The sequence below is a fragment of the Pantherophis guttatus genome, chromosome 3 (genome assembly GCF_059756535.1).
Source record: "Pantherophis guttatus breed Tessera chromosome 3, ASM5975653v1, whole genome shotgun sequence".
In the NCBI taxonomy this organism is placed as follows: domain Eukaryota; kingdom Metazoa; phylum Chordata; class Lepidosauria; order Squamata; family Colubridae; genus Pantherophis; species Pantherophis guttatus.
The window spans coordinates 214,523,534-214,550,510 of NC_142065.1; the positions used below are offsets into that span (position 1 = coordinate 214,523,534).

At 47.2% G+C, this 26,977-nt stretch overlaps 1 protein-coding gene across 1 annotated transcript; it reads right to left on the minus strand.

Annotated features, from left to right (window-relative positions):
* Window positions 1-143: 143 nt before the first annotated feature.
* Window positions 144-26,318, minus strand: SLC39A4 (solute carrier family 39 member 4). Its single transcript, XM_034419960.3, has 12 exons — window positions 25,929-26,318; window positions 16,772-17,056; window positions 15,769-15,973; window positions 13,559-14,172; window positions 12,785-12,956; window positions 11,201-11,373; window positions 7,787-7,951; window positions 5,545-5,658; window positions 4,794-4,851; window positions 4,426-4,578; window positions 3,387-3,574; window positions 144-2,256 (listed from the first exon to the last, which is right to left on the minus strand). The coding sequence occupies exons 1-12, from the start codon at window positions 26,127-26,129 to the stop codon at window positions 2,128-2,130; spliced, it is 2,457 nt and encodes an 818-aa protein (XP_034275851.2). The 5' UTR covers window positions 26,130-26,318; the 3' UTR covers window positions 144-2,127.
* Window positions 26,319-26,977: the final 659 nt, after the last annotated feature.

Consider the following 26,977-nt stretch of genomic DNA (forward strand, 5'->3'; position numbering starts at 1 on the left):
GTATCAGCACCCCCACCCGTCTGTGAGGGGAAGAGGGGCTTCTCAATTTTAAGACTCCATCCTTTGAAAATAGCCCACCCTCTCCCAAATGTCTGCCTTGACCATTTTTCCAGGTTCCTGCCCTGTTCAAACAAAACACGCACTTTTTGGTGTGAAATGCTTAGAATCCATAGGTTTTATTTAACAACGATGAGACATGATGCGGTAAAAGTTACACAAGATGGAAGTCCGTAGCCCACCATCTGTCCAGGACTCCAGCCCTTACAGTCATTTTTTTCCCTCAGTACCACTGAAGTAGTGTTAAAGAGTGCTACAATACTTGTAGTGTGTGTTTTCCTACCACTGAATATCCACAACCCCCCCCAACTCCCCCCACCCACTCCAAATTGCACTGTATACAGGTACTCCTTGACTTACGACCACAACTGAGCTGAACTCAATTTATGTTGTTCGGCAAAACGTTGGGTGAGTTTTGCTCCATTTTATGACCTTCCTTGCCACTGGTGCTAAGGGAATCAGTACAGTTATGATGAACACGGGTTATGTGATTCTGGCTTCCCCATGGACTTTGCTGGTCAGAAGGTCGCAAAAGGAGGATCTTGTGAGGCCCGGGATCCTGCGACCGTCATAAATATGAATCGGTTGCCAATTGCCTGAATTTTGGTCACGTGTCCATGGGGACGATGCAAACAGTTGTAAGTGTGAAAAGCGGTCATAAGCCATTCTTTTCAGGGCCGCTCTGACTTCAGATGGTCACTAAACAAAGGATTGCAAGTCACCAAGTCTTGGGCCGGGGGGTTGGACTAGATGACCTACAAGGTCCCTTCCAAATCTGTTAATCTGTATCTAACTACCTGTATACCTCTGAATTGGGTTTGTAGTCCAACCTCTCTCTTTTAATAGCTGACCCTGGAGATGTTTGTGAGGAAACATCATGAGATGGCCAAAGCTGCCCATCAGTGCCAACTCTAGCTTGCTCCATCGATGCCAACTAGCTGGTGGTATCTTGGACAACTGCCAGCTTTCACACCATCCCTAGGAGGCACTAAAGTGGAGGTAGCTCTTGTAGAGTGCAATCTGTCCTTACTCCTGCTGCCTGAGTCTTTTTACACTTGTATATTATACCTAGTACGTATAAGCAGTTTTTTTTAAATAGGAAAGTTATTCACTTCCTCTGCGTAATTCTCTTTGCAATACCAAAATGTTCCATTGCAAATACGATGAATTCGAATTATCTGGCTGATGCTTTTTTCCACATTCTATGCCTCTGGATGAATTGAAAAGAAGGGGCTTTTTTTCTGTTGTCCACCGACACTTGGCGAAAAGCTGCACCGGAATGTGGGTCTGAAGGAAAAGCAGAATTTGAAGGAGTGCAGTTTGGCCCAAATCCCGGTGTCTCTTGAGTATCATGGAAGGGATGTTTATGTATCTGTATTTATCTGAAAAAAACGGACTCTGCAGCTTCAGAAAAAATGCTGTGGGGAGGAGGGGGAGGGGGAGAGGGAGGACTGTGGGGTCCTTGCTGCACTCTGAGCTTGGTAGTTTTCTTGCAGACATTTCATAACCCAACTAGGGAACATCATCAGTGCTAGAAGAGAGTGGGGTTTGCAGACAGGGGGAGCGGGAGGGGGAGGAGGAGGAGGAGGAGGATAGGTGTATGTATGAACAAGAATAAGGATTTAATAAATACAATAAATAGAAGGTGAAGGCAGGATAAACATCCTTGCAAGGCGTACTGGTACAAAAATTGAAGGAGGAAACCAGGGATGCCCCAAGAAAAGGACCCACTGATTCAGGCGGAGGAAATTTGAACCCTGGGCCGAGCTTTCATTTCTGTCTGCTGTCGTGGACCGGTCTCCAGGTGGCCGTGGCTTCCTTCTTTTCGGACATCAGGACTCTGCCAGGCCAAGACTGAGAGCCGACTGAGGAATTTTTGGCAATGTGTAGAAAAGGTGAGATGGACAGCCGAGTCTCAGGTGAAGCCTGACCGGTGCCCCCAGGGTCTGGATTTGCCCCCCAAATGCCACACCGCCTTTCGTGTCCCTGATTTGGCCGTGCCTGCCGGAGGGAGGGGGGCGGGAGGGGGGGGCGAGGGGTGCCTGGTGCTGCTCCGCAGGACCGTTGCAGCTAAATGGTGATGTTGTCCTCGAAGAGGGAGAGCACCAGAAGGATGGCCCAGCCGGCCAGGAGGCCCAGGTTTTGCAAGGCGAAAAGTAACCACGGTCGTTTGTCCTTCGCGTTCATCAGGGCCGGAAGCTGGAGGGAGAGCAGAGCAAGAAGCAATCATGGTCATACGTGGTTGGAGGTCGTCCTCGGCGTACAACCGTTTTTTTAGTGACGGTTCAAAGTTACAACGGCACTGAAAAATATGGACTTCGGGCCAATCACCAGGAGACAGTGAGTTCTAGTTCTGCCTTAGCCATGAAAGCTGGCTGGGTGACTTTGGGCCAATTATCAGGTGAGTTTCGCCTTAGGCATGAAAGCCAGCTGTGTAACTTTGGGCCCATCACCAGGAGATGGGGAATTCTAGTCCTGCCTTAGGCATGAAAGCCAGCTGGGTGACTTTGGGCTAAGCACCAGGAGACTGGGAGTTCTAGTCCTGATTTAGCCATGAAAGGTGACTTAATAACTTTGGGCCAATCATTAGGAGTCAGTGAGTTCTAGTCCCGCCTTAGGCATGAAAGCCAGCTGGGTGACTTTGGGCCAATCACCAGGAGGCAGTGAGTTCTAGTCCTATTTTAGGCATGAAAGCAGCTCAGTAACTTTGGGCCAATCACCAGGGGACGGTGAGTTCTAGTCCTGCCTTAGGCATGAAAGCCGGCTGGGTGACTTTGGGCCAATCACCAGGAGGCTGTGAGTTCTAGTCCTATCTTAGGCATGAAAGCAGCTAAGTAACTTTGGGCCCATCACCAGGGGATGGTGAGTTCTAGTTCTGCCTTAGGTATGAATGCCGGCTGGGTGACTTTGGGCCAATCCCTTTCAGCCTGACCCACCTCACAGGATTGTTGTGGGGAAAAAGGAGGAGAAGGCTGTAGTAGGCATGTTCGCTGCTTTGAGTTATTTATAAATAATAATAATAAAGGTGGGATATAAATAAATAATTTCCCCTCTCCTGCTCTTCCAATGTAGACTGGAAGACCCTTGCCTCTTTCGGACGTTCTTCCATTGCTTTGGTATCTCATCACTATTCATTTTAACTCTCAGAGAATCCTCCGAATTTGCCTTCTAGTCATCCTGGTTCTCAGATGCCTTTCCCCCCCGCTTTTGGATTCCAACCTCCATCACTCCCAGCCTTGGCCATTGGGGGCTTTGCAGCCCAGCTCCTCCGCAGAGCCAGAGGTGGGGCAAGGCTGGCCCAGAGACCCTGGCCGGGAGGTGCCACTTACCATATCGCACAAGGCCACGTAGAGGAAGAGGCCCGTGGCCACCGTGAAGATCCACGCCTCGAACTCCTCCCCGGTGCTGACCGACAGGGCGATGTAGAGGCCGAGGAAGGCCGTGAGGGCGCTCACGAAGTTGAGCAGCAGAGCCCGCTTGACGCTGAGGCCGGCGTGGAGCAGAGCTGCGAAGTCTCCTGGGGATGGGGGGCAGAAGGGGGGGGCAGTGAGAAAGGGGGCAGGGCTTGGCCCCCAGGGCTGGCCAACGTTGATGGTTGCACACGGTCCTTGGAATTCAGGACTCCCATTTCCAATGGGCTAGCACTGATAATGTTACTTAGCTGGGTGGTGAAATGTCTACAAAGGAACAGCCCGACTCAGAGGGAAGGATGGGAACGAGGGAGGAAGGTAGATGTGGATGAAGAAGGGAAGGAAAGAAAAAGGGGAGGGAAGCACAGCAGGAGGGAAGAAGGAAAGGAAGAAATTGTGAATGAAGGAGGGGAGGGGAGGGAAGGAGGGAGGGAGAAAGGGGAAGGAGGGAGAGGAAGGAAGGAAGGAAATGTGGGTAGGGAAGGAAAGGGGAGGAGAGGGAAGGGAAGTATGGAGAAGGGAGGGACGGAAGGAAGGAAGGAAAGGAAGAAATTGTGGGTGAAGAAGGGGAGGGGAGGGAACGGAAGGGAAGGGGGAAGAAAGGGAAAGGAAGAAAGGAAGGAAGGAAGGAAGGAAGGAAGGAAGGAAGGAAGGAATAATAAAATAGAATACAGAATAACAGAACTGGAAGGGAATTTGGAGGTCTTCCATTCCAGCTTCCTGCACGGGACACCCTATAAGGAGGAGGAGGAAGAGGAGGAGGAAGAAGGAAGGAAGGAAGGAAGGAAGGAAGGAAGGAAGGAAGGAAGGAAGGAAGGAAGGAAATTTTGGGAAGGGCAGGGAAGGAGGGAGAGCAAGGAAAGAAGGAAGATTACTGATGTTACAGGTGCCCTCCAGCCCCAAGGGTGGGAGTACCATCACCCACCCCCGCCAACCTCTGACCCCTCTTGCAGCCCACCTAGCTCGTGGGGCAGTTCATGGCAGAGGACCGCCAGGGAAGTGGCCAGCCCGGTCTTCCAGGAGGAGGAGAAGGCCGCTCCCATGGCCAGGCCGTCAGCGAAGTTGTGGATGGCGTCCCCAATGGTGATCATGTAGGGCAGCATGCGGAGTTCTGTGGGGTGAGAAGGGAAGGAGGGGGTTGCAATGTGGGGCAGGCTTGGCTTGGGGATGGGAAAGTGGGGGTGGGGTGGGGGGCTGGAATACAAAGGCTGGAGGTTTGGTAACCCAGGGAGTTGTTTTTAATCTGGGGGTCTCGGTGCCCAGCATCTCTGGGGGGAGGGGGTTGGGCTGGAGAGCAGCCTCGGGGGTCCCAGGACTTCTCCTCACCACGGCTGAGTTCCGTCTTCGGCACCTGCCGGCCAAAATCCGTTTCTTCCACCGACACCTGAAGGAAACATGGAAGCAGGAATTCCCTTCAGAAAAGGTGAGTCCACCCTTGCCTCGGACAACTGCTAGGTCATTCTCCTGCCCCAGCCCCTGGCGGCCCTCCTCCTCCTCCTCCTCCTCCTCCTCCTCCTCCTCCTCCTCCTCCTCCTCCTCCTCATCTCCACAAACCCCACTCTCTTCTAGCACTGATGCTGTTACCTAGTTGGGTAATGAAATGTCTGAGAAAACAACCCAGCTCAGAGAGCACCAAGGACCCCACAGTCAGTATTCTTCTCCTCCTCCTTCTCCTCTTCCTCTTCCTCCTCTTCCTGCTCTTCCTCTTCCTCCTCCTCCTCTCCACATCCCCGACTCCTTCTAACACTGATGTTCCCTCGTTGTGTTTGCAAGAAACAAGCAACCTCAGAAAGCACCAAGAACCCCACAATCCTCCTCCTCCTGCTCTTCCTCCTCTTTCTTTTCCTGCTCTTCCTCCTGCTCTCCTTTCTCCTCCTCCTCCTTTCTCTCCTCTTCCTCCTCTCTACGCACCCCACTCCTTCTAGCACTGATGATGTTATCTAGTTGGGTCATGAAACGTCTGCATGAAAACAGTCAACAGAGAGCAGCCACATTCTTTTCTTCCTCCTCCTCCTCCTCCTCCTCCTCCTCCCCCCCCCAATCTCGAAAGTCGAGGGGCTTGGACATGGAGATTTACCAGGTCAGCATTTGAAGCTCCTTTCTCTTGTTTTCTCCTCTTCATCTCATCCTGGTACAGCTGCAGGGACAGTCCGTGGTCACATTGGTGGCCCTGGTTGGATTCAGAGGACTCCTAGGAAGAGAAGGCGGGGGGGAGAGAAAATGTGCATTTGGCATCACCCAAGTGCCCATTTCATTTACAGAGAGTCCTCGACTTACGACCACAAATGTGCCCAAAATTTCTGTGGCTAAAGAAGACAAATTATTAAGCGATCATTTTACGACCTTCCTTTTCAGAGTTGCTAAGCGAATCACTTGCACTTGTTCAGTCAGTAACGCCGTCGTTCAGTGAATCTGGGTTCCCCGTGGACTTTGCTCATCGGACATTTGCAAAAGGGGATCACGTGACCTTGGGGCACGGCGGCCGTCATAAAGACTGACCCAGTTGCCAAGCCTCTGAATTTTAATCGTGTGACCGTGGGGACGCTGCCATGGTCATAAGTGTGAAAAAGCCAGTCCTAAAGTTTTCAGTGCCACTCTAACTTCCAACAGTCACTAAACGAATGCTTCGACCCCCTAAATCGAGGACTGTCTATACCTAAAAATAGTGGCACCCTGATTATGTATGCATTTCTTAATTTAAAACATTTGGGGATGGGGCTTGACTCATTTGTGTGTGTGGGGGGTGTTATGATGCACTGTTGGGGGCAGTGGTGAAATCTAAAATTTGTTACTACGGGTTCTGTGGGCGTGGCTTGGTGGGGGGGTAATGTGACTGGGTGGGCATGGCCAATTTTTTTTTTTTTTTTACTTTTAAAACCATTTTTTCTGCAACCTCTTCGGTGAAGAGGTTGTAAAAAAAATGCTTTCAAAAGGCTCTGAAGATTTTTAAAGTTTTTTTTATTTTGAACACATTAAAACAAAACATAAACACACAACATTTATATACATATCACATCACATATCAAGAGGAGTAAAGGAGAGAGGGGAAGAAAATGTTGGAGATCAAGGTGCAATGTGGACAAAATAAAGAAAGATAGAAAATAATTGTTGAATAAGACAAAAGTTAAAATATGTGTAAATAGATGTAAATAGCAAGAAAGGATCACTTTGAAATAGCTGAAGGAATAAGTGACTTTTTTTTCTTTTAAATGCCTCTGACGATCCAAGCTGAGTTGCCTGATCGTCAGAGGCATTTAAAAGAAAAAAAGGGTTTTTTTTTTTAAAAAAAAGCCTTTGATGATCCCAGCTGAGCTGCGCGATCATCAGAGGCTTTTTTTAAAAAACTTCTTTTAGCATTTTTTTCGGCCGAAGAGGTTGTAGAAAAAATGCTTTTAAAAGTAAAAAAAAAAGCCTCTGATGATTGTGCGGCTCAGCTGGGCATGGGGGCGGGGGGGGCAGGCATTTTTGCTACCAGTTTTCCAAACCACCCGCCTCCATCGCTACCGGATCGGGCGATCCGGTCCGAACCGGGAGCATTTCACCCCTGGCTGGGGGTGATTGAAAATGACACACAGGAGAGTTTTAGTAAGTTTTAGTAATTGAATTATGAGACTCGAGTTGCCAATATTTGGAGGACCACCAGATGGCAGCAGAGGGGTTCAGAGAACTTCAGGTAATCCTCTATTTAGGACCACAATTGAGACCCTGTGCCAGAGGTATCTAAGCTTGGGAAATTTAAGACTTGTGGAGTTCAACCCCCAGAATTGCTGGGGAATGCTGGCTGGGGAATTCTGGGAGTTTGACGTCCACAAGTCTTGCCCTATATATCATTTCAGACCAATGGCTGTCCTATCTCTTCTTGGAAACCTCCAGTGATGGAGCTCCCACAACTTCTGGTGGCAAGTAGTTCCACTGATTTAATTGTCCTCACTGTCAGGAAATTTCTCCTTAATTCCAGGTTGCTTCTCTCCTTGATGAGTTTCCATCCGTTGCTTCTTGTCCTGCCCTCAGAGGCTTTGGAATTACAGAATAACAAGGAAGGGAATAATAATAAGGAAGGGATCTTCTAGTGTACCCCCCCCCCAAGCAGGAGACCCTATACCATTCTGGAGAAATGGCTGTCCAATCTCTTCTTGAAGACCTCCACTGATGAGCACCCACAACTTCTAGAGCAAAGCAGTTCCACTGATTAATTGTTCTCACTGTCAGGAAATTCCTCCATAATTCTAGGTTGGGCGTCTCCTTGATATGTTTTCTTGTCCACCCCTCACCCCCCAATTCTGTGGCCGTGGGAAACTCAGAACAAGCAGCCGACTCACCTCCTCGTGCGAATGTCCCAGGAGGGTGAAGAATTTCTCCAAGAGGAAAAAGAGGTAGAGCCCCCCGAGCACAGCCAGGAGCTTCCAGAGTTTGTCATTGGCCTCGGGTCCATGGTGGAGGTGGGCATCGCCCTCACTGTGGGAGTGAGAATGGAGGCCCAAGAACTGAAATGAGAGTGGTGGTCCGAGTGTGATTGCAACCCAGAACAGAAGGAGAGAGGTCTTTCATAGCAATCGTACATCATGAGAAGGTCAGGTTTGGTAGAGCTACTAATTACACTTCCATTTCATTTCTGCATGGCCCAACTGCAGATGGTCCTTGAGAAACTACTGTCATGGAGCCTACACATCATGAGAGGTGAGATCTGGCCGAGCTACTAGTTACACTTCCATTACATTTTTGCCCTGTGTAGGGCAAGGTAGTCCTTGAAAAAAAACCGGAAGGGAGTCTGCTTGACCTCCGTTAAGTGAGAAATATCCAGAGATCTACAAAAGGTAAGCGTTCAGTGGATGATGGGGCATGTGTGGAGTAGGGACAAAGCTTATGGAATCTCAGTGGAGAGGGGTGGGATGGAGGGGGAGGTAGGCAGGGGGCACTGCAGCTTCCCTGTTGTTGGTTGTGAGGACGAATGACTGGAGGCACCACAGTAGCCGTAACTTCAAAACAGGGTCATAAGTAGCTTTTGGTGGTGGTGGTGGGGTTGATTGTAACTTCAAACAGTCATTAAGTGATTGGTCGTATCTCGAGGACTACCTGTATAGTACTCTCCTGGGATACTTTGGGGGATGAAGAAATGTTAGACTGCTGCCCTCCTTCCTTTCCCTAATTTTGGAGCCCCTGTCAGATGGCTGGACTAGAAGACCTCCAAGGCCCCTTCCAGCTCATTCATTCTTATTTATTTATTTATTATTTCTATTTCTATACCGCCCTTCTCCCGAAGGACTCAGGGCGGTGTACAGCCTATTTAAAAACACAAAAACAAAAACAACAGTTAAAATTTAAAATCATTAAATAATTAGGCTCCAATTAAAATCCCAGGAATTTAAAAATACCCCAATTTAAAATCATTACATTGATAGTCCGGCCTGGCGGAACAACAGGGTCTTCAATGCGCAGCGAAACACCCGGAGGTCGGAGATCTTACGAATTTCCGGGGGCAGTTCATTCCACAGGGCTGGGGCTCCCACAGAGAAGGCCCTCCCCCTGGGCGTCGCCAGCCGACATAACTTGGCCGATGGCACCCTGAGGAGACCCTCTCTGTGGGAGCGGACTGGTCGGTGGGAGGCTATCGGAGGCAGAAGTCGGTCTCGAAGGTACCCGGGTGCCATGCCATGGAGCGCTTTAAAGGTGGTGACCAACACCTTGAATCGCACCCGAAAGACCACTGGGAGCCAGTGCAGCTCGCACAGGAGGGGTGTCACCTGGGCACAATGAGTCGCGCCCATAACCACCCACACGGCCGCATTCTGGACCAGTTGGAGCCTCCGAGTGCTCTTCAAGGGGAGCCCCATGTAGAGAGCATTACAATAGTCCAGCCAGGAGGTGACAAGGGCATGAGTGACCGTGCGCAAGGCGTCCCAGTCCAGAAAGGGCTGCAACTGGCGGATCAGGCGAACCTGATAAAAGCCCCCCCTGGCCACGGCCGTCATATGCTCTTCTAAAGACAGCCATGCGTCCAGAAGGACACCCAGATTGCGAGCCCTCTCTGTGGGGGGCTAAGATTCACCCCCAATAGTCAGCGATGGCACCTGCTGACTGTGTCGGGGTGCCGGAAGCCACAGCCACTCGGTCTTGGAGGGGTTGAGTCTGAGCCTGTTCCTCCCCATCCAGACCCGCACGGCCTCCAGGCAGCGGGACATCACATCAAGGGCATCGTTGGGGTGGTCTGGGGTGGAGATGTACAGCTGAGTATCATCAGCGTACAGATGACACTTCACCCCAAAACCACGGATGATCTCGCCCAGCGGCTTCACATAAATGTTGAACAGAAGGGGCGAGAGGACCGACCCTTGCGGCACTCCCCATGCGAGATGCCTCGAGGTCGACCTCTGTCCCCCTGCCAACACAAACTGCGAGCGGTCGGAGAGGAAGGAGGAGAACCACCGTAAAACGGTGCCCCCTATTCCTAACCCCCCCAACCGCTGCAGCATGATACCATGGTCGATGGTATCAAAAGCCGCTGAGAGGTCTAATAGGACTAGGACAGAGGAGCAACCCCTGTCCCGAGCCCTCCAGAGATCATCCACCAACGCGACCAATGCCGTTTCAGTGCTGTACCCCTGCCTGAAGCCCGACTGGTACGGGTCTAGATAGATAGCTTCATCCAGGTGCCGGGGAAGTTGTCGTGCCACCACGCTCTCAACAACCTTCGCCACAAAACGAAGGTTGGAGACTGGACGATAGTTGGCTAATTCAGCCGGGTCCAGGGAAGGCTTCTTGAGGAGGGGCTTCACAACCGCCTCTTTCAAGGCGGCAGGAAAGGCACCCTCACTCAAAGAAGCACTTATGATCCCCTGGAGCCAGCCTCGTGTAACTTCCCGGGAGGCCAGCACCAACCAGGAGGGACACGGGTCCAATAAACACGTGGCGGCACTAGTCTTACCCAGGACCCTGTCCACATCCTCGGGAGTCACAGGATCAAACTCCTCCCAGATAACATTCTCAAGACCTGCCCTCATCTCCTCCCGTGGACTCATCCAGTCGGAGTCCAGGCCATCCCGAATCCGAGCGACTTTATCATGCAGGAATTGCAGGAATTTTTTCTTTATCATGCAGGAATTCTATTCTATTCTAGATCCCTGAACATAAAAAAGAGTTTCTCTCTTTTTCGATTGTACAGTATCTGGGGCTGCCCCCCACCCACCCTTTCTTCTCACACCCACATACAGGTTATCCTCAACTTGTGACCGCCATGGAGCCCAATTGTTGCTAAGTGAGAAGTGTGTTCAGTGAGCTTTGTCCCCCTTTTGCGACCTTTCTCGCCACATTGGTTGAGTGGATCGCTGCCGTTGTTAAGTGAGTCACACGGTTGTTAAGTGAATCCGGCTTCCCCCGCGAACCTGCCTTGTCGGAAGTTCGCAAAAGGGGATCACGTGATGCTGATATGAATCAGCTGTCCGGCATTCAGATGTAAATCACGTGACCATGGGGGAGGCGGCAACGGTCGTAAGTGTGAAAAAGGGTCATAAGTCACTTTTTTTCAGTGCCGTTGTAACTTCAGACGGTCACTAAGCGAACGGACGTAAGTCGAGGAGTACCTGTGTCCCTTTTCATTCTCATGCCCACAGTTCCCACCTTCGGATGGGCCGCAGACCCCCACCTAACCCAGCACCTCAGGGAGTGCCCAACCCGCGACCTTCCCCCAAACCTTCGGGACCCCTTTTCAAGTCTCCTACTACCCCACCGGCACGGACCTTGGGGATGAGGTGCAGCAGGGCGTCCCCGGTGAGCGAGCCGACGGCCAGGCTGACAAAAGTTTGGATGACATACTGGTAGGCACTGATGCAAGCGGTGCAGAGCAGAACCACGATGCCGAAAAGGGCACACACGCACACCAGCAACGTGGCCAGGGAGCCGTAGATGTACTCTGGAAAAGAGGGAGGGTTAGGGAGGAATAACCCAAGAAAAGCAGAATAGACTAGGCTACGCTAGAACAGAACGGAACGGAACGGAATGGAATGGAATGGAACAGAGAAAACAGAACAGAATAGAATAAGAATAGAACAGAATAGAATAAGGAATAGAATGGAATAGAATATGGAAAACAGAATTTAAAAAACAGAATAGACTAGGATATAGAAAACAGAACATAACAGGATATAGAAAACAACAGAACAGAATAGAATATGGATAACAGAATAGGATACGATATAGGCAACAGAACAGAATATGGAAAGCAGAATATAACCAAACAGAACAGAACAGAACAAAGAAAACAGAGCAGAATAGAACAGAACAGAACAGAACAGAAAGAACAGAACGGAACAGAGAAAACAGCAGAACAGAACGGAACAGAAAGAACGGAACGGAACAAAGAAAACAGCAGAATAGAATATGGAAAACAAATAGAAAAAACAATAGAATAGAATAGAATAGAATAGAATAGAATAGAATAGAATTGAACAGAACAGAATATAGGAAACAGAACAGAATAGAATATGGAAAACAGAATTTAAAAAACAGAATAGATGAGACTATAGAAAACAGAACATAACAGGATATAGAAAACAATAGAACAGAATAGAATATGGATAACAGAACAGGAAACGATATAGACAACAGAACAGAATATGGAAAGCAGAATATAACAAAACAGGACAGAACAGAACAGAATAGTGAAAACAGGACAGAAAAGACTAAAATAGCTTTATTTGGCCAAGTGTGGTAGCCACACAAGAAATTTGTCTCCGGTACAGAAGATGCACTCGGTGCACTTACAAAACACGTCATTCAAGAGTGTGTGTGTGTTTGTGTGTCTGTGCGTGTGTGTGACCAAAGAGTTCACCTCCGTGCAAGAACGGGTCAGTGGCCAGTTCTAAGGAGATGTCCTTCTCCTTACATGCTTCGGAAAGCTTTTCAGGAGGCCCTGGGTGGTTTGAGAGGTTCCTAGTGAGACCAGCATCCTAGTCACCTCCACATTGCCTCAAACTTTAGAGGTTCAAACTCCGGAAGTCCTGGCCAGAAACGACCAGTCATGACTGGAGTGTGGAAGCTCAGAGGTCTTCAGTAGAATAACAGAAGGGAGATTCTCCATGGGAGACCTTCAAGGCAGATGTTTGATTCTGGCAGGAACCATTTTCCTGATGGTTTTAGAGCAGGGGTGTCCAACTGTGGCCACTTGAAGACTTGTGGACTTCAACTCCCAGAATTCCCCAGCTGGCTGGGGAATTCTGGGAGTTGAAGTCCACAAGTCTTCAAGTGGCCACAGTTGGACAGTTGGACATGCTCCGGGTTTAGAGAGGGCTGGGGCAAACGGGATCTCCTGGGGATGGACTCACTCTCAGCCGTGGTGAGGCGCCCTTCTTCTGGAACCTTCCGAGGGGCCGTGCAGGCCTTGCTGAGCTTCTGCTGCACCAGAGCTGGGCTGAGGCGGGTGAAATCTGGGCGGCTGATTCCGAGGGCATCGTCAATCTCATAAATCTTGAAGATATCAGTGGGGCTGAGACAGACCTGGAAAGAAAGAAAAGTCCTTGAGTGACCGGCACTTGGCTTGAGGGGGCTGAAGTGACCCACTTCAGCCCACCCCTCAAGTAGTGGGGTCACCAAAGTGCTTTTTTTCAAGAGGCAAGTGGACTTTCTGGGTTTTTTTCTTTGAAGACGTTTCGCTTCTCATCCATGAAGCTTCTTCCACTCTGACTGGATGGTGGGGAATGGAAGGATTGATACTCCTTGCAGACAGCTGGTCATTTCTATATTTTAGAGGGTCCTTGAGGCCACTTGGAGGTTCAGGGTCACCTGAATCAGTGTTTCTCAACCTTGGCAACTTGAAGATGAATGGACTTCAACTCCCAGAATTCCCCAGCCAGCTGGCTGGGGAATTCTGGGAGTTGAAGTCCACTCATCTTCAAGTTGCCAAGGTTGAGAAACATTGACCTGAGTGATGCAAAGGGCTACGATATCATCTATCTCCAGTCTACAACGCAATCCTTTCCGCAGTTCCAAGGAGGTTCCACATCCGTTTGCACTACTCAGGTGACCCTGAGGACACAGATAAACCTCCAGGTGGGCTCACCTCTATGCCTATGGCAGTGCTAAAGAAGGACATGTCTCACCGTGTCCCAGATGTTCTGGGGGACGTCTTCTAAGTCTGCAGGACTTCGTTTTGAGCGCACCGGAGAACTTTCACTTCTGTTTCCATGGGGCTCCATGTGGTGATGGCCTGTTTCGTTGCCATGGTGATGGCCTGTTTCGTTGCCATGGTGATGGCCTGTTTCGTTGCCGTGGTGATGGTCTGAGTGATCTTTGTGATCTTCATGGCCACCGTGTGTGGCATTTTTATGATCATGGTCATCATGTGTGTGTCCATCATGTACGTGGTCACTGTGGTCATGGCCATCGTGTGTGTGTCCACCATGGTCATGGCCACCATGTGTGGCATTTTTATGATCATGGTCATGGTCATCATGTGTGTGTCCATCATGTATGTGATCACTGTGGTCATGGCCATCATGTGTGTGTCCACCGTGGTCATGGCCACCATGTGTGGCATTTTTATGATCATGGTCATGGTCATCGTGTGTGTGTCCATCATGTACGTGGTCGCTGTGGTCATGGCCATGATGTGTGTGTCCACCATGGTCATGCCCATCGTGATCATGGCCGTGGTCATGGCCGCCATCTTTTCTCCTAGGACCGACCTCCAACTGTACCATTAGTTCGGTTAACCCTGTTGTAAATCCAGAAAGGTCAGAGGTCATTGTTCATTCTTCCCATCCTACCTGTTCTTCTACCCTCATCAACTCAATTTGGGGTCCTCTAAGTCTGTTGGCCACAAAGCAACCCTCCAAAATTCGAAGTAGCCTGACCCAAAGAATTATGGGAGTGGAGTCCATCTGGGGGGACAGTCCTAACCTCTTTATTTGGATTCCCTCAAAGGTGATGCACAATCCCATCAAACTATTGTCTCTTATGAGCTTGACTTGTGTCTCCTAAACCACATGGACTAGGAAGTGTTGAAGGCCAGAAGAACTCAAGGCCACCCTGTTGGAGAAGTCTGTTTTAGCTCTTCTACCACAGTCATGATGGAGAACAGGGTGTCCAACCTTGGCACCTTTAAGACCAGTGGACCTCAGCTCCTAACATGGTTGCCTAGGGAATTCTGAGAATTGAAGTCCACAAGTCTTAAAGTTGTCAAGATTGGCACAGCTGATATAGATAGCGGGGTGAGGGGTGTCCCAGGCCTATTGTTATTGTTATTTATTTATTTATTTATTTACTTACTTACTTACTTACTTACTTATTTATTTATTTATTTATTTATTTATTTATTTATTTATTTATTTATTTATTTGATTTCTATACCGCCCTACTCCCGAAGGACTCACTTCCATGGCTCTGTCCCCCAAGTATTGATGGTGTCATGAAATCGTTAGACAAATACATAGATGATTACTAGAAGATCATCTCTGTAGCTCAGGGTTGAACTGTGGGTTCTTGGTGCTCTCTGAAGAGAGGAGGGGGAGGGGGAGGAAGACTGGGAGGTCCTTGTTACTCTCCTTGTTTTCTTGCAGACATTTCATGACCCAACTAGGTAGCAATATCAGTGTTGATAGACACTGTTCAGTTCTGAAGAGAAGATTGCTCTGAACAGCTGCATATCATGACGGTAACTCTACTACATCTTTAAATAGCCCGTAGTGAGGACAACAGGGGTGTCTCCATCCTTTCCAAAGATACCAAATTATGGGCAGAATCTCCTAACGTTGCAAGTTATATCTTCAAGACAAATTTCCTAAGCCAGGGATCCTGAGCAGAATAGAACTAGAAGGGACCTTGGAGGTCTTCTAGTCCAACCCCTTGCTCAAGCAGGAGACCCTATACCATTTCAGACAAGGGGCTAGCCAGTCTCTTCTTAAAAGCCTCCAGTGATGGGGCACCCACAACTTCTGGTGGCAAGCTGTTCCCCTGGTTAATTGTCCTCACTGTCAGGAAATTTCTCCTTAGTTCTAGGTTGCTTCTCTCCTTGGTTCGTTTCCACCCATTGCTTCTTCTCCTACCCTCAAGTGCTTTGGAGAATAGCTTGACCCCCTCTTCTTTGTGGCAGCCCCTCAAATACCGGAAGACTGCTATCATGTCCCCCCTTAATCCTTCTCTAGACTGGCCAAACCCAAATCCTGCAACCGTTCTTCATATAAAATAAAATATGGAGATCGCAGGAAATTGGTGTCTCTTAAGACGGGCATTCACAAATCCTTGGACACTCCCTCTCTTTCTCTCTCTCTCGTTCCCACCCAGGTGTACAAGCCACAGCTTGGAGACTTACCTGCCAGAGTGAGGTTCTGAGTCCCGTTGCTGTAGTGTTGGAAAATGTAGTCCAAAAAGTAGTGTTTGTGAGGCAGCGCGCGGAAGCAGCCCCCTCGTAAGACGTGATAGGAGAGGAAGGCCAAGACCTTCCCAGCTGGGTTCGGTGCCACGTGGTGGGTAACAGACGTGCTGCTTTTAAGGATCTGGTCCACTTCTGTGCAGGGCTGGGGAGCGGAGGAGAGCAGGTGAGAAATTTAGGCTGGCCTTCCCCCTTTCTCCACCCAGCCTTGGTAGTACAGTGGTTTAATGCACCCTGTAATTAACACAGCTGCCTGCAATTACTGCAGGTTCGAATCTCGCCAAGGCTCAAGGTTGACTCAGCCTTCCATCCTTTCTAAGGTAGGTTAAATGAGGACCCAGTTTGTGGGGGCAATAAGCTGACTTTGTATAAATATACAAAAGTAGGAAGGCTATTGCTTAAAGCATTGTAAGCCACCCTGAGTCTCCGGAGAAGGGCGGCATATAAATCAAATTAAAAAAAAAAATTCAATTAATTAACTAATGGTTGAGGGAGCTAGGTATGTCTAACCCTATCAAAGATAGAGTAGAGTAGGGTAGGGTAGAATAGGGTAGGATAGAATAATAGAATAGAATAGAATAGAATAGAATAGAAGAGAAGAGAAGAGAAGAGAAGAGAAGAGAAGAGAAGAGAAGAGAAGAGAAGAGAAGAGAATGGCTCTTAATTGGGATTTTAAATTTTATAGACTTGGGGATTTTAAATTGGGAAGCCAATGATTTAATTCTTTTTAATTATCTTAACTTTTGTATTTGTATGTTTTTTAATTTTGGCTGTTCACCGCCCTGAGTCCCTTCTGGGAGAAGGGCGGTATACAAATTAAAAATAAAATTAAAAAAAAAAACGAGAGAAGAGAAGAGAAGAAAGTCTCTCAGTATCTCTATGGGAACATCTCTCATTTAGGACTCTTCCCATGCCAACTATGGCCCCTCCACTGCCCCCTTACCTCCTCTTTTTTGACGGACTTGGCATTCTTCTGGATGAGAACCATCTGCCGGGCAACTTTCTCCAGGTTGGGTCCGGTTGCTGGGCTCCCATTGAAGAATTTGGTTTGGAAATCATGGACCTCAGATACCCAGTGTTTCTTGGTGATGGCCTCGCAGGTGTCCACGGGGTCAGAGAAGTAGAAGACCAGCCCTGCCGAGAAGGTCAGCAGCTCCGCGGAGGTGAGGTTGACCTCTCCAGAGGTGGTCTTCCCTACCAGTTCAAAGATGTTTGCGGATGAGAGGCACTGCAGAAGAGAAGAAGGTTGACAAGGTCTTCATCTCAGTCCACCAGGTTTATTCCAAAATGGGCTTCAACCTTGTGGTTGAACAATTCTGGAAGATGTGGAGATGGGGTTACAAGTGGTCCTCGACTTACGACCACACATTGAGGCCAATGTTTATGTTGCTAAGTGGGCTTTGCCCCCATTTTATGACCTACCTTGCCACTGTTGTTAAGTGAATTTGGCTTCCCCCATTGACTTTGCTTGCCAGAAGGTCGCAAAAGGGAATCTCATTATGATCCCAGCAACCGTCATAAATATGAACCAGTTGCCAAGCATCCGAATTCTGATCATGTGGCCACAAGGATGCTGTGTGTGAAAAACGGTCCTAAATCCCTTTTGTCAGTGCCATTGTGACTTCAAACGGTCACTAAATGAACTGTTGTATGTCGAGGACTATCTGTATTGTGGAGAACATCTTACAAGAATGTACCACCAAGGAGAACCAACTGGAGTTCCTCAACCTGGACCACTTAAAGGCAGGTGGACTTCAACTCCCAGAATTCCCCAGCCAGCAAAATAAGTAAGTAAGTAAATAAGTAAACAAACAAACAAATAATAAACCCAACAGAAGATGTACACTGAGGGAGGAAGGGAATTAAGACAAATTAAGCTCCAGGGACATCAGGTTGATACATGAAGTTCAATTCAATACAGAATAGAAGGGACCTTAGAGATCTTCTAGTCCAGCCCCCTGCTAAGGCAGGACATCCAATACCATTTCAGACAAGTGGCTGTTCCAGTCTCTTTTTAAAAGCCTCCAGTGATGGAGCACCCACAACTTCTGGTGGCAAGCTGTTCCACTGGTTAATTGTCCTCACTGTCAGGAAGTTTCTCCTTAATTCCAGGTTGCTTCTCTCTTTGATTGGTTTCCATCCATCGCTTCTTGTCCTGCCCTCAGGTGCTTTGGAGAATAGCTTGACTGCTTCTTCTTTGGAGCAGCCCCTCAAATATTGGAAGACTGCTACCTTGTCACCCCTAGTCCTTCTTTGTCAGGGTTTCCCCATCCTACTGGGAAAAGTGAACCATCGAAAGAAAGAAAATGTACTTTTTTGATTGATGATGCAGAGAATTGGACTCGGATCATGAGCAAGTATTGTGGAGAAAAGAAAAGACAAGACAAGAAACAATGGATGGAAACTCATCAAAGAGAGAAGCAACCTGGAATTAAGGAGAAACCTCCTAACAGTGAGGACAATTAATCAGTGGAACAGCTTGCCTCCAGAAGTTGTGGTTGCTCCATCATTGGAGGCTTTTAAGAAGACATTAGACAGCCATTTGTCTCAAATGGTATGGGGTATCCTGCTTGAGCAGAGGGCTGGACTAGAAGACCTCCCAGGTCCCTTCCAGCTCTATTCCGATTCTGAATACTAGCAGGATCTTACAAGAATAAACACAAGGGAAAACTGCAAGAGATGCTTTGCTGGCTGGGGAATTCTGGGATTCAAAGTTCAAACCCCCTTCAAGTTGCAAAGCTTGAGAAACATTGAACAATAGCGCACTTGGACCTAATCCGAAGAGCAATTACGGTAAGTTCTCCGGATTCCTGGTGAGTTTGAAGTGCGTACTCAGAGTTTGTGTAAATAACACACAACCTACCCACCCCCTGCCTGGAAAATAAACCTGCCTTGGATGTCTGCCTATAAACGGGAGGTATAAATAATCAGGTTGGAAGGGTTGAGGGCACTTAAAAAAAACTGCCATGATTGCAGCGAAAGGAAACACGGTCCAACCCTCCTCCGGGCTGGCAACGAAAGCTGCCAAGGTTTTCTGTGGATCTCCTGCCCCCCCCCTTTCTCCCTCCTCTTTCCTTCTCCTGGGTCCCCCAAAGTAACTTAGACGAGCCATTCACGCTGGCAGCAGTCCTCGACTTAACGACCAACAATCAGGCCCCAATATTTCGGTTTATTTATTTCCCCGTATTTTACTTGCCCGCCTGGTACCAAACGAGCGTTGCTAAGCCAGGCAGCTGTTCAGTGAGGGTTGGTCCCATTTTACGACCTTTTTTTGGACAAGATGGTCCAGCGAATCACTGCAGTTGACGTGTTGTCGTTAAGCGAATCCATCTTGCCTCATCGAACTAACTTGGAAGAAGCCAGCTGGGAAGGTTACGAGAGGCAATCCTATGACCCAGGACAGGGCAACTGACTTAAGATTTTATTTTATTTTATATTTTATATTTTATATTTTATTATTTATTTATTTATTTATTTATTTATTTATTTATTTATTTATTTATTTATTTTATTTTATTTTATTCAATTTGTATATCGCCCTTCTCCTAGTGGACTCAGGGCGGTGCACAGCCAGAACTAAAACACATACCAGTACAAAATTTAAAATTATTAAAAGAATTATATACTTTGGCCCAAATTTAAAACAATTCGAATTAAAAGCCATTGACAGATTATTTATTTATTATTCATTTTATTATTTACCTTTTGTATTGTATTGTATTGTATTTATCTTATCTTACCTTATTTTTTATTTTATGTTATTTTAGAATAGATAGAATAGAATTTTTTTTATGGGCCAAGTGTGATTGGACACACAAGGAATTTGTCTTGGTGCATAAACTCTCAGTGTACATAAAAGAAAAGATACGTTCGTCAAGAATCATAAAGTACAACACTTAATGAGAGTCATAGGGAACAAATAAGCAATCAGGAAACAATATCAATATAAATCGTAAGGATCCAAGCAACAAAGTTACAGTCATACAGTCATAAGTGGAAGGAGATGGGTGGTGGTATTTTATTTTATTTTATTTTATTGTTCTATTTTATTTTATTTTTCTATCTATATGTCTATCTATCTATTTATTTATTCATTATTTTATAAATCAATAAACTGTCAGAAGTACATGCCAGTTTCCAAGGGCTCGAATTTCCATCCCATCATCACGGGGAGGCTGCAATGGACTTTTTTCAGTGCCGTGTAACTTCGAACGGTCATTATACAGAGGTTCTTAAATGGAGGACTACCTGTTAGAGCAGTGTTTCTCAACCTTGGAAGCTTGAAGATGGGTGGACTTCAACTCCCAGAATCCCCCAGCCAGCAGCGCTGGCTGGGGGATTCTGGGAGTTGAAGTCCACCCATCTTCAAGCTTCCAAGGTTGAGAAACACTGTGTTAGAGGCACCTGGCTAGAACCTGGAAGAGCTGAGTTCTAATCCTGCCTTAGGCACGAATCCTGGCTGAGTTTGGGCCAGTCATTCATGCTTAGTACCAGGAAGAAGGAACTGCAGGGCAAACCACTTTGGACGTTGCAAGAGAAAACCGCAGAGACTTGTCCAGGCAGCTGTCCGGAGTCAAGGCTGACTGGAGGGTTGCAGAAATTCTGGAGGCTAAAAGAGATGAAGAACGGTTGCAGGATTTGGGTTTGGCTAGTCTAGAGAAAGGAAGGACCAGACCAGGGGAGGGGAAAGGAGAAAAGGGAAAGGAAGTAACTTGATGAGAAGGGAAGGGGGGGAAAGGAAAAAGAAAAGGAAGAAAATAAATGGATGAAGGGAAAGGGAAGGAGAAAGGAAAGGAAAGGGAAGGGAAAAGGAAAGGAAAAAAGGAAAGGAAAGGAAAGGAAAGGAGAAGAGAGAGAGGAAAGGAGAAAAAGAGAAAGGGAAAGGAATATGGAAGGGAATGGGAGGAGAGGAAGCGAAGAGAGTAAATGGATAAAAAAAGGGAAGGGGAAAAAGGAAAAAAGAAGAAAATAAATGGTTGAAGGGAAACAAAAGAAAGGAAAAGGGGAAGAGAAGGGAAGGAAATATGGAAGGGAATGGGAGAAGAGGAAGGGAAGGGAGTAAATGGATAAAAAGGGAAGGGGGAAAAGGAGAAAATGAAAAGGAAGAAAATAAATGGATGAACAAGGGAAGGGCAGGGTAGAAAACAAAAGGAAAGGAAAAAGAAAGAAAAGAAAAAAGGGAAGGGAAGGAAAAAGGAAGGAGAAAAAGGAAAGAGAGAAATGAAAGAAAAGGGGAGGAAAAGGAAAGGAAAGATAGAAAAAGGAAAGGAAAGGGAAGATAGAAAAAGGAAAGGAAAGAAGGGGAGGAAAAGGAAAGATAGAAAAAGGAAAGGAAAGAAGAAGGGGAGAAAAAGGAAAGGAAAGAGGAAGAGGAAGGAAAGGAGAAAAAGAGGAAAAGAAAAGGAAAAAGAGAAGGGAAGGAGAAGTAAAGGGATGCAGAAGGGAAGGGAAGGGAAGCAAGAAAGAGAGCTCCCTCCTTCCCTCCCTCTCTCTCATTCTCCCTTTCCCTCCTCCCAACCAAAACAGGATCCTTTCTTGGGCACGAACAGGTACAACCCGTCTGGGCGTCTGCCGCCCTCTCGCACCCAAGATCCTAGGAACGCAGGGCAGCTCCGAGCCTTTTCCCCAAGGCTTCTCTCTCACTCAAGTGATATTTCCCGTTTTTCCCAGACGGCCTGAGAACTCTTCCTGCCTTCCTTATGGCAGCTTCACCAACCTGCCCACTTTAAGACGGGTGGACTTCGACTCCCAGAATTCCCCAGCCAGCTTTGCTGGCTGGGGAATTCTGGGAATCGAAGTCCACTCAATCTTTTTTTTTTTAAAGTTTTAATTAAAGTCCACTTTTTTTTTAAAGTCCACTCAATCTTAAAGTTCCCAAAACTATTCAATAGGCAGAAATGAGCAAGTTTGAGCTGTTTCTGGCTTCAAAGTCAAACCACCCTCCACTAATCCTTACCCTGAAATTATTTTCTCCATCTCGCAACCCTCTCTAAGTTGCCCCCCGGGACCCAGAAGTAGACCCTCTTCTAAAAATGTCAGTATTCAGCACAAAGTTTTGTTCAAAACGAAACCAGAGGAAGAGGTAGACCTGGCTGGGCCTTTGCCCAAACGATAAAAAGGCCCTTTAATTTATTTATTTAATTTTTTGCAAACTCTGCATCTTCTCTCTTTAACTGATCCCAGAGATGCTATTGGGGAAATTCCTGATTTTTGGTAGCTTCCCTGATTTGTAGGAATGTGGGGTGACAATGCCCATCAGTCTTGTAAGCTTAGGGGGAGACTCCTATATAGAATAGAATAGAATAGAATAGAATAGAATAGAATAGAATAGAATAGAATAGAATAGAATAGAATAGAATAACAGAGTTGGAAGGGACCTTGGAGGTCTTCTAGTCCAACCCCCTGCTCAGGCAGGAAACCCTATACCATTTTAGACAAATGGTTGTCCAATCTCTCCTTAAAAACCTCCAGTGTTGAAGCATTTACAACTTCTGGTGGCAAGTTGTTCCACTGATTCATTGTTCTCACTGTCAGGAAATTTCTCCTTATTTTGTAGTTATTCTTTTGTAGTTTATTGTGGTTATATTTTATAGTTATTTACAAACATTCGTTGAGCGACCGTTCGAAGCTACCACACCACTGAAAAAAATGACTTATGGCTGGTCCTCGCACGTATGACCATCGCATCCCCAGGATCACGGATCAAAATTCAGGAGCTTAGCAGCCAGCGTGCACAGGTAATCCTCGACTTACGACCACAGTTGAGCCCAAAACTTCTGTTGCTAAGTGAGACATTTCTTAAGTGAATTTTTGCAGCTTTTTACCACCTTTCTTGCCACTGTTATTAAACGAATCCCGGCAGTTGTTAAGTTAGTCCAACGGCTGTTAAGTGAACCTGGCTTCCCCGTTGACTTTGCTGGTCAGAAGGGTGCAAAAGGGGATCCTGTGACCTGAGGACGCTTGCGACCGTCATAAATAGGAGTCAGTTGCCAAGGGTCTGAATTTTGATCACATGACCATGGAGCTGCTGCAACGGTTGTAAGTGTGAAAAACAGTCATAAGTCACTTTTTCAGTGCCGTCGTAACTTCAAACAGTCACTAAATGAACTGTTGTAAGTCAACGACTACCTGTATTTATGATGGTTGTAGCATCCCAGGGTTATGTACGTTTGAGAGTAGAGTAGAGTAGAGTAGAGTAGAATAGAGAAGAATAGAATAATAAAGAGGAGAGGAATGGAGAATAGAATAGAATAATAATAGAGTAGAGTAGAGTAGAGTAGAGTAGAGTAGAATAGAATAGAATAGAATAGAATAGAATAGAATAGAATAGAATAGAATAGAATAGAGTAGAGTAGAGTAGAGTAGAGTAAAGTAGAGAAGAGTAGAGTAGAGTAGGAATAGAATAGGAGTAGAGTAGAGTAGAAATAGAATAGAGTAGAGTAGGAATAGAGTAGAGTAGAGTAGGAATAGAATAAAATAGAATAGAATAGAATAGAGTAGAGTAGAGTAGAGAAGAGTAGAGTAGAATAGGAATAGAATAGAGTAGAGTAGAATAGAATAGGAGTAGAGTAGGAATAGAGTAGAGTAGAGTAGAGTAGAAATAGAATAGAGTAGAGTAGGAATAGAATAGAGTAGAGTAGAGTAGACTAGAATAGGAGTAGAGTAGAGTAGAAATAGAATAGAGTAGGAATTGAGTAGAGTAGAGTAGAGTAGGAATAGAATAGAATAGAATAGAATAGAATAGAATAGAATAGAATAGAATAGAATAGAATAGTTGGAAGGGACCTTGGAGGTCTTCTAGTCCAACCCCCTGCTTAGGCATCATTTGTGACTTTCCCAACCAGATTCCAACAAGCAAAGTCAATGGGGGGAAGCCAGGTTCACTTAACAACAGCATGATTCACTTAACAACTGTGGCCAAAATGGGTTGTAAAATCAGGCGTGACTCACTTAAAAACTGCCTTGCTTGAGAACGGAAATCCTCGTCTGAATTTCAACTGAGGTCATAAGCTGAGGACTACCTGTGGCATCGTTGTGCTTGTCATGACTAGCTCCAGGTGCGATCCCACCCTACAGCCCACTCTCCCCATCACACCCTCTAGAGAACCCCCCCCCATACCGCAAGATTACTTTATGCGCAAAAATGGAAGGACATTTTGATTCCCGCAATGGACGAATGGCTGCCAAAGTTGATGGAGTTAGCAGAAATGGAGTGCTTTGATTAAAGGAAAAAAACATAATTACTTTTATTTCTACCTGGAAACCACTTCTGGACCTTGTGCTTAAGGTGGGGGGAGGGATGAAACTTTGATTTTGGGTTTTACAGATGAGAGAGATTTATTATTATAGAAATGGCTAGTTTATACATATATGTCTCTCAAAACATTTTTATTTCAGCAGGCTGGCCTGGCCTAACTCTCCCTTTTAAATGTTTAAATTGTTTAATTTGTTTTATAAATTGGGTGTTTTTAAATTTGTTTTCGGCCAAAATATTTAATAATTTTAATGGATTTTTAATGTTTGTATTATCTGTATTTTATCTTGGCTGTTCACCGCCCTGAGTCCTCCGGGAGTAGGGCGGTATAGAAATTTGATAAATAAATAAATAAACGTAATATCTTTTTATAATATGTAATATGAGGTTTGATAAAATTATCTTATTCTACTCCACCAAAGGGAGTCAGAAGTCAAAGCCATTTCTTTCTTTTTTCCCCTTTTCTTTCCCCCCCCACTTTTCTTTTCCCTTTTTCCTTCCCTATTTTTCCTACTGTTTTCCTTTGTATTTTTGTATTTTATATGATAAACTTATGAGAAAGAGAGACAGACAGACAGACAGACAGACTTCCTCCCCAGGCTGCCACTTCTTGATTTCAGCCCCCCAACCCATTTCTTTTGTCTAAAGTGAAACCTCCTTCTGTGGTCTCCCAGCCAGACCCCCAAGCCCCCTCCCTGCCTTATCCGGTGACAGTTTTTCCGACTAACTCATTTCCAAAAAAACCCCCAAACGCTCAAAAGCAGAAGTTTCTGTGTGCCGCAGCTTCCTCCATCTCGATGCCTCTGGCGAAGCCCGACAGGCTGTCTGTGAAGCCAATTTAGTAGCTCCTGATAGGGGTAAGCAGAGCCCTCCCCCCCCCAGATATGGGGCTGTCACAGATTAAGACTACGTTTGTTCTATATATATATCTATAGGGTCTTTTATAAGGAGAAATTTCCTGACATTTAGAACAATTAACCAGTGGAACTCCTTGCCTCCAGAAGTTGTGAATGCTCCAACACTGGAAGTTTTTAAGAAGAGACTGGACAACCATTTGTCTGAAGTGGTGTAGGGTTTCCTACAGGGGGTTGGACTAGAAGACCTCCAAGGTCCCCTCCAACTCTGTTATTCTGTTAAGAATGATTGCAGAAATTGTGTATGTCTAGTTTAATGAAAAGGAGGACTAGGGGTGACATGAGAGCAGTGTTTCAATATTTGAGGGGCTGCCAAAAGAAAGAGGGGGTCAACATCTTCTCCAAAGCACCAGAAGGCAGGATCAAAAAACAACGGATGGAAACTAACCAAGGAGAGAAGCAACCTGGAACTAAGGAGAAACTTCCTAACAGTGGGAACAATTAACCAGTGGAGCTGCTTGCCTCCAGAAGTTGTGAATGTCCCAACACTGGAAGTTTTTAAGAAGAGACTGGACAGCTGTTTGTCTGAAACGGTATAGGGTTTCCTGCCTGAGCAGGGGGTTAGACTGGAAGACCTCTGAGGTCCCTTCCAACTCTGTCATTCTGTACTCTTTTGGAACCATCAAGCAGATGTGGTGGTGTGAACCCAGCTTACCCGGGGGAGTGGCAGCCTTGCGGTTCCTGGGCTCACACAGGGAGAAGCTAAGAAATTGAGGGCTGTCGGGGGGTGGGGGTGTGAGTGTCAGCAAAGTCATGCCAAAGTCCCACTCCCCACTTCTCTTCTCCGCCGCCTCTTCCTCTCCCTCAAACAGCTGCTGCCTTTGCTGTCACCTTCCTGCCCGGCGCCCTAGCCCTTTGCACCCATGCTGGAGTTTGACCCAGGCTATTCCAGCTGCCAGGAGGACCCCGCCCGCCTGCTACCCCCACTCTACCTTTTCACACGGCACGGCCGAGCACTGCACCCGGGACCTTGCAATATTTAACAGGGCATCCACCGAGCGACGGGACAGAACGCCTTCTCGGCTGCCAGACAGGAGAGTCCAGAGTTCCTGCACCACCGGTTCCTGGGAGGGTTCTGACCCGGCAACCCCCAGCAGGCAGAGGAGCATCAGGGTCCCAAGGATGAGGCTCATGGCTGGGCAGGAGGGCTCAGCTGCTGCCAGAGGTGTCTGTCTTCTTCGCCCTGGGAGCTTTCCAACAGGTGCTCGAGCGGTGAAGTCTCCGGCTGCTGCTGAGCTCAGGCGATTGGCTCAGGATGGAATGGCCCCAGGTTAACCATTCCACAAAACCTGTCTGGCTCCACAGATTCCCCAGCCCAGATTGGAGGGCAGGTCTTGGCCAGGGGGGAGCAGGCGAGGTGGGGCCAGGAGGGCCAGGAGCAGGAGGCTGGGCGGCCGGGCCAGTAAGCCTCGAGGAAGGGAAGGGAAGGGAAGGCACCCAGGCTCTTGCTTAACCCTGTGAGCTCATCCCTTGGGGAGGGGTGACAGGGGGTGCTGGGCTCTTTCCTAACCCCGCTTGCTGTGGGCGGGCAGGGAAATCCCTTGGCTGCACTTTGGGGGGGCGGGTGTTTAGAAGAAGTATTGGATCATTAAAAGAATTCTGGTCCCATCAAAATCCGGGGGTCGGTTCTGAAGGAGAACCAGCTCGGAGACGGGACAGTGTCTGGGTTCCAACATTGGAAGTTTTGAAGAAAAGATTGGAGAGCCATTTGACTGAAATGATCTAGGGCAGTGTTTCTCAACCTTGGAAGCTTGAAGATGGGTGGACTTCAACTCCCAGAATCCCCCAGCCAGCGCTGCTGGCTGGGGGATTCTGGGAGTTGAAGTCCACCCATCTTCAAGCTTCCAAGGTTGAGAAACACTGCTTATAGGGTTTCCTACCTGAGCAGAGGGTTGGACTAGAAGACCTCCCAGGTCCCTTCCAACTCTGTCATTCAGTTATTGCTGATCCTCCCCTCTTCTTCAGCCGAGGGACCGATGTG

Bases quoted from the DNA above. Each gene is read 5' to 3' on its own strand.
- SLC39A4 (XM_034419960.3), bottom strand. From the start codon at position 26,129: ATGAGCCTCATCCTTGGGACCCTGATGCTCCTCTGCCTGCTGGGGGTT. The intron at 11,374-12,784 runs GTGAGTCCATCC...CCTCTTTTCCAG, and splicing joins GCGCCTCACCACGGCTGAGA to AGTACATCTACGGCTCCCTG. The intron at 5,659-7,786 runs GTGAGTCGGCTG...TTCTCTTCCTAG, and splicing joins TGGGACATTCGCACGAGGAG to GAGTCCTCTGAATCCAACCA.